Here is an 8253-nt window from a genome sequence, read left to right on the forward strand (position 1 = left end):
GCAGAAGGCGTCTTAGGGGGTTTCTGTAAGGAATGTTTAGATTTGAATTCAATGATATAAAATCTCTGTTTATTTGTATACGAAAAACGATTCAAAACGATTCCGTCTGCCTAAAATTCCTATAATCTAGACACGCGGTAGCGTGTCAAGCCAAGTTCTATAGCTAACAGAACTGGCGAGCAGCACCGTGAGTAATATTACCCAAGAAACAAAAAAATATTTTTTTTATGTTTTAAAAAACATTAGAAATAGGTTTTAAATTGCTTTCAAAAAGATTTTTAAAATGTTATAATGGCCAACTTTACATTTAAAATATAATGTTAAAAAAACACATTTTAAACATTTTTTATACGTTTTTTTTCCAACGTTTTTTGCTTTTAAAATATGATAAAAATATTTTTTTCATATGAATTAGATATTTTATAAATACCAATTTAATGTAGGTATAATATTTTTATTTAGTTAGAAACGTATGTTTTAAATATTTTTTATACGTTTATTTCTCCACTGTATTTTGCTTACGAAATATCATAAAAATATTTTTATTATATCAATTAAATATTTTTAAATACCAATTTAATGTGTTTATAATGTTTTTATTTAGTCAGAAGCTACATTTACATATATTTTTGATATAAAATACATAATGTCATTATAACTGAATAATAAGGTAAATATGATATAAAATAATTTAAGTTGAATTGATCTTATTATCATCTGCAATGTTGTCTTCATAATCTTGATGATGGTGATAATCTGCAGTTTCTCTCCTTTTTTTTTGTTTTTCTTTGCTGTAAACATACAGAACAATGAAGGCAATTATAAAAATAATTTACAGTTTATATTGCTATATTGGTTATACATTGTTTAAGTGTATAATAGTAATAATAATGAACTATTTAGAAAGTATTAAGATAAATTAATGATTTACATAACAACCTTGTTAATCAACAACTTAGTGTTAGGAAAAAACATATTATTGTTTCTTCAATATTTATTATATTTTTGATTTTCTAAAAATTATAGACTAGGTAATTACTTTGCAATCCTTGTTGGTGCCTGTGCTAGCCATGACATAATACTACTGATGATGTAATTTCTGCTATCTTTTTGTTCGGGAAATTTTTGTCTAACAGCACCTTAAAATAACAACAATTAATTTAGAACTATATTGATAGTATATAAAATACCATAATCAAACAATATGCAGTAAAATATATTATTGATATAATAGCATGTAATGAAAAAGTAAAAATATACCTACCAATAATGACTTTACAAATTATAAACTCTGAAAATGGTTTTTTATTTTTTTGACCTTTCCAGCTGTAATACTTGAGTAGCTCATCAGAAAACATAATTTTTAACATACTATAAGTGACTTTGGAAATATTTTTTCCTTCAGAGGCAAAAACTAGTGTTGATACCTGTGTAAAATAAATGTACTTAACATTTACACAATTATTTCATAATAAAAAAAAATACAACATTCCAATTTGTTTGTGTAGTTTATTTCTCCATTTTGTAATGTTGATTCCATTGCTAATAGTTCATTTTCATTTTTTAATGGAAAACATGATAAATGGTTTTCTTCCGAATTTATATTTAAATTTGGTTGACGATTAGTTGCAGGTTGATTATCTTCAATAAAGGATGAAACATCTTGTTTTACATAATTTACAGTGGACTTTACCTTATTCATATCAGCTATAAAAAAAACATATGATAGTATTAGTGTGGGTGACAATAGTACCCTTGTAATATAATATATAAATATAGTTAATATAGTAAATATATCAAATAGTATTCAAATTAGTTCCTGGAGCAGTTACCTGATAGCTTACACAGTTGATGACCAATAGCTTCCAATAAACTATTTCCATTGAAATCAAAGGTACAGGAATGCACAACTTTTTTGGGTAATTTACACTTATTTAAAGTTTTTGACGGTTCATTTGGTATAGGAGTAGAAGAGGGAGTACTGCTGCTAGACTGAACTGTTGACTTATATGTAAAACATGTGTCAAACTCATCATTTCTTTGTGGAGAAATATTGTTACAATAATTGTTGGTCTCATTAAACAATTGTGACTGATCTATTTTAAAAATGAATTATTATTAACTGTATTATAAAATAATATGGTTATTGAAACATGTTGTACATAGACTAAAGTAGCTTAGACAGTGTAATAATAAAACAAAAAACAAAATAAAGTTTTTTTAGAAAATTCAATTTACTTTTTTGTTTCTTAGGGAATGTAGGGTATGATGTTGGCTTTTCCTTGAGAAGGATATTATCATCCTCATCAGAATTTGAAGAGTAATGTTGTTCTAATGATCTTTTAGCTTTAACCTTCACTCTAAGTCCACGTCCTCTTTCTTCAATTTCTGAATGGAGGTTGGCATTCTTATTTAATTTATACATCAGTTTCAATCCATATTCATAATTGTCTAAAAATATAAATATTACATTTATGTACATTGCATAATTCATTCATACTAGATCGTATAAATTTATAAATTACCTATATTTTCTTCAATTATGTCAACCTTGCATTTTGTCCATTTATCATAATCAGGGATTTCCATTGATCTGGCATATTTTTTAATAGTGGATATTTTGAAATCTAGTGGATACCAACAGTTAATTTTATTAATTATCCAACTATCTGGTATTAAATCTGGACTCTTTTCATCTGCATCATCTTGATTGTCGTATAATAATATTAAACACCACATTCTGACAACAAATTAGCCATAAATATACTTTTTAATAAAATATTAATCAAGTAGTGAAATATAAAGAATAATAGGTAATTATTTATAGACTTTAATATACTAAATATTCAACTTTTGTATTATATAGCAAAACCTTCAATACCTAGATTATATTTAAACATATAAAACAATAAATTATACACACACTAATTGCTATACACATTATGGAAACAGTTTAATATAATACCCTAAACATAACATATTCTAGTAAAGTAAGACATTATTTTATGCCACATGAACTTAAGTATAAAATTACTCAATAAAGCGCAAAATATATTTTTATAATAAACTGTATGTCATTATATTTATATAAAGAAATAGTAAATAAATGGTTATATACATTACTTTGGTTAAGTACTTAGTACATTGAACCATATTTATTTTGATTAAAAACGTATACAATTTTAGACTTTATTAGTTAAGAAAATAATTTAAAATTTTTTTATATTTTATTTGGGTACCTACTTATTTTTATTTTATTTCACATTTATTTTACTTTATTTCACTAATTAATTAAAATGTGTCAATAGAATTAAAAATTACTTGCTCATACTCAAACATTAATCATTTTATAATTGTTTACTTTTAGGAATTCAGGCTAGTTTCACCAAAAAAAGTTTAATTGTAATGTACCTTGGCCTGAAAAAATAATTTATTTTACTATATAACATATTTACCTAACTCTAATATGAACATGTTTTAAGTAAAATTATTTAAATATAATAATTTAAAAACAAAATAATTATTTATTCGAGTGTAATAAAGGAAATACAACAAATGAATTTTTGTTAGAAAAAAATACATATTTCTTAACAATTTCATGAACTGGCCAAATTCGCATTTCTGATAACTTTTCGACTTCATACACTCCAATAGACGAACTTTCACATGGAATTGAATAAAAATTTTTTTTTCTTAGAAACATTCTACCAACAATTACACAACTGCTCATGACTTGTGAAAAACAAATATTGTCCACCATTATAATATCACCAGAAGTCGAGCCACAACAATTATCAGGAGAACAAACTTTGATTTTAAAATCACTAAACTGTATGGTGGAGTATTGTGGATCAATACATGAAAGAACCAAAGGACCATTGCAATGCATTTTTGAGCAAATAGGGTATTTTTGAAAATTCTGAGAATTGTGTGTTGAATTTACTGTTAACAATTCAGCCATTCTATTTCCTATTTGCTCTAATGGTTTATTTTTTCCTCTTGTCATCCTTTTTATTTGTTGCAGGTAATTCTCATAGGGAAAAGCTGATATAGTATCCAATGTTAGCATAGGAATTATTGGTGCAAAATAGTCAGCGTCGTCGACTAGATGAATCAAATTATGAAAATTATGAGTAATGAAGCTTGGGTGATATAAAATCATAAATGACTGCACAAAATGTCTTAATAATTCTCTTGAATAATCTCTTAATCTATGGTCTTGAATACTGGTACGATTTAACAAAATAGATATAGCTACATTTAATGTCATAAAATTGTTGTATTTTTCTTGGTCTAAAATGCCTTTTAAAGCAACTGGACCAAGATAGAGTAAAAATGACCTATACTCAACGGCTTTCCATCTTAAAAGATACTTTAATTCCCTTGGTTTTCTTACAAATTCTACCGGTAATCTTGCACTGCACATAAAATCTGAAATCCTCTGAATTAATAACCGTGATAGCTTAAAAGGTAAATCTCCATCATACCATGTTAAAAGCATGGTCCGCATCACTCCTAAGTATACCAAATGCATTATGTCAAGAATGATAGAATGCACAAAATCAATTCCAGGTATTTTTACTAAACATGTATCAACTAATCGATAATTTGGATCTATCCAATTAATAAAATCATCACTTGTTCTAGTACGACAATTAAGATCAGTAAAAACTCGCTTATTATTAAGAGTAGTACCTCGCACGGTACACCTGGTACAAGAATAGTAGCCGCCATGACCTTTAATGCCTAATATATCTTTTTTCGCAGGTGCGTCACAGATAAAGCCAACAATTTTAACAAACATATTTGTGCCATTAGCAGTTAAAAAACCTTTTTCTGACAATTCTATGGTTTCTAATACAAATGGAGTTAAAAAATTACCCATATCATTAGGTTTTTGGAAACCGTAGTAAAGTCCAATAGGAAAAACTATTTTTTGAAGTTCAGGGACATTAACAATTGAAACCAATATAGGAATTGCTTGGCCTGGAGAACTTTTATATAAAGGAAGGCCGTCAATGTTTATTAATAAATGTAATTCATGGACATGACAGTCAAATGATGAAATCAAGCGTTTTAATTGACTTTCCAAACCAAAATGAATATAATGTCCTGGTTCAACTGTTTTTTTTTCAAATACTACACTTGTTTTTAGTAAAGTTCTTGCATCTGAAGGTAAAATGTGACTTATACTTCCTACATTTTTTTTTAAGCCAACCAACAGTTCAGATAGTGCACTAGCAGTAATATTATGCTTAACAGCCCAAACACACAAGAAATTTTTGATTGAGTTTTCGTCATTTTCAGAAGAGTCAACAGATTGTTTATGAAATAAATTATTAGAATCAAAGTCCAATAAAACATCTTCATCAATTATATTATGTTCACTAGATGAGGTACTTGATAATATCTGTTCATATTCATCATTGTCAATACTTTGGTTTGTACAATTTGAAAGCGTCTGGTTGAGTGAATTTATAGGTGCATTTAAAACATCCTGTTTAATTGAAGTATTTAATTGTTTACTATTATCATTATTAGAAGAATTATTGCTATCTGAAGAACTATAATGATCAGACATATAAGAACAATCATTATTTTCAGCCACACGCCTTCTCTTACTTCTGTTTGATAGTTGATGGAATTTAGAAAAAGGTCTGGGCATCCTAAAACAAGATAAAGCCCGACGCAATAATTGAATATTGAACAAAAATATACTATCTTATTTAAAAAAGGAGCAAATTTATAATTCAGTATTATAGGTAGCCTATATTTGAAATTACTTTTAAATGTAAATTTAATTAATTAATCAAACAGAAAGCTTATTAATTACCTAAACTTTGATTTTTTTTAATATTTACCAAAATTATTGATATCAAAGATAAAAATGAACAGAGATACAAAAAATTCAATTTTTAACAAATTAGGTAGGTTTACTACAAATTAAGTAATTAATTAATAATATAATTTAAATAACAATAAGTATAAATATTATAATTAATATTAGGTACTGTGAACAAAATTAAACTATTATTCATTTAAAACAATTGACAATTAACATAAAATTAACAGTACAATTTTAATAGCTACATTTTCAGCAATATTTTTATTATAATTAGTCAATGGTATCAAAAAAAAATCATAGTAATTAGTCATATAAATTTACAATCAATTACTTTAATGTTATCAATACTTAATAAAATTTACTATGTGTATATAGTTTGTAAAATGTAAATAGTATTATAGTATAATGCTAAATTAAAAAAAAATGCATATTTTGAATGGCCTTTTTTTTTTTCTGCTAAGCCCAGCCCTAGTGTGCCTCTAGATTTTTAGAAAATGACTAAGGGTGCCATGAGACAAAAAATGTTAGGAACCTCTGGTATAGACATACAAAAACCCAGTGACTAAAGTATATCTACCTAGTGTCTGGTTAGAATTAATATTGAGTATTATAATAATAATACTAGCAGTGATGGCTATTAGCAATGTTGTAAAATAGCTACTCTCAATAACAATGAAATATAAATAATAATAGCTAATAATAAAATTAATAACAACACAAAATATTGTTTAATGTGTAGGTATGTGGTGTCTGAGTAGAATGTAGATGCAGATTAAAATGGTGTTTTGATAAAAAAACCATTAAAAAAATGCAGTTAAAAAATTACAATAATTATTATAAGGGTTTAATTTGAATAACACTTTTACATTCTGATTGTTAGGAAATGGTAAAAGGACGTTTCGCCCCCATCAAAAAAAAAAACGAGTCCTTAGTCGTTTTGTTCCAGTCTATTATTAAGGTAGGACATTTGGCACCCGGGGATTTACTTGGCGACGACGACAACAATAATATTTATATATATTTCTCTTAGCCATCCTCACATATTAATATAAATCATATTGATATTGTAAGTTTTTTAAAAATAATTGAAATTTTAAGTTAAAAAAGAGATTTAAATTTAGTGATTTAAGATACCGGGGGCCAAAATTTGTATGGGAAACTAAATAATATCATATAACTCCCGGGGTAGAAATGTCCTATCTTAATAATAGACGGGGGATGAACCGTCCGCGATTCGTTCGGTAATATTATTATACATTATTACCTGTAATCGTACTTCGTTGGCACTTCGAGAACTTTTCCGATTTTGATATCCAATAAAGACGGCGAATGTCAATTATATTAGGCAGCAGTTTGAACAGACTATGAATTGCGACTTCGAATTATAACAATTTACAAACCACGTTGGCGATGTACATTGTTCATTTGACAGAAGACAATTCAGACTATAATGACTTTTAGGTTAAAAAGACGCATAAACCAACCACGGTTACGATGAACACATCACTACAATTTAATATAATTATTGTTATTGGTTATGATATACCAGAAATGAAACATTAATATTGTGGCGTACTGGTGTTCTATGTATATTTATATTTTAAAAACAAGAAATATGATAACAACTGTCGACCGTCGTGAGTATAGTGATATTATACCGCGTAACGTTTCATAACGGTACCTACCGTTTACCGCAGCAGTATCTTATCACTCCGGGAGAACTAGTAGGTACCCTGCAAGCATGTACACCAAAACAAATAAACTAACTATAATACAACTATTAATACATTTTTTTTTTTTGAGGGATGGTGAACCCCCAAAATCCACTCTGTATTATATATTTAACAACAATTTGTTCCATATATAGGTACACGCGCGCTATAATATATTATAGTCTATCTGCAATATATATTTAGATATATATCTAAATATTCTGATTATTCTGATATTCTGATCATCATATATATGATGATCAGAATCTAATATTATATTATTTAAATATGATAAAAATGATAGAAAATAAATATTTTTACTTAATATTATTTTATTATTTTAAAATGTATAGAAATACATATTAAATAATAAACATTATTTTGATATGTAATCAATCTTTTATTAAAAATCTTTTAAATTTATCATTTTTTTAATATAAAAAAAATATATTTTTTAAAAACATTATTTTTGAAATGTTTTAATATTTATTAAACGTATAAAAAACATTTCATTGTTACTTGGGTCTAGGTTGGGGGTTAAGCGCAGGGTTAACAACTCTGCCTAGTAAAAGAACCTCTCTTTTGAAACCAACTACACCTAAGCCTCGGACAAGATTACACGGATTCAAGACTGATTTTTGGAAACGGAATGCTGATTTTAAGATTGCGACATGGAATGTGACAAGATTGTATAGA

The 8253-nt window shown here is 26.7% G+C and overlaps 1 protein-coding gene across 2 annotated transcripts; it reads right to left on the reverse strand.

The window, feature by feature from the left end:
- Nucleotides 1-1039: 1039 nt before the first annotated feature.
- Nucleotides 1040-7533, reverse strand: LOC107882671. Of its 2 annotated transcripts, XM_016801361.2 has the most exons (7): nt 7110-7533; nt 2526-2740; nt 2239-2451; nt 1833-2096; nt 1489-1707; nt 1265-1427; nt 1040-1139 (listed from the first exon to the last, which is right to left on the reverse strand). In XM_016801361.2, the coding sequence occupies exons 2-6, from the start codon at nt 2737-2739 to the stop codon at nt 1402-1404; spliced, it is 936 nt and encodes a 311-aa protein (XP_016656850.1). In that variant the 5' UTR covers nt 2740; nt 7110-7533; the 3' UTR covers nt 1040-1139; nt 1265-1401. The 2 variants fall into 2 exon arrangements, with proteins under 2 accessions (XP_016656850.1, XP_029346545.1); XM_029490685.1 differs by having other exon boundaries at nt 1265-1707.
- Nucleotides 7534-8253: the final 720 nt, after the last annotated feature.

Source organism: Acyrthosiphon pisum, chromosome A2, assembly GCF_005508785.2.
Source record: "Acyrthosiphon pisum isolate AL4f chromosome A2, pea_aphid_22Mar2018_4r6ur, whole genome shotgun sequence".
NCBI lineage: Eukaryota > Metazoa > Arthropoda > Insecta > Hemiptera > Aphididae > Acyrthosiphon > Acyrthosiphon pisum.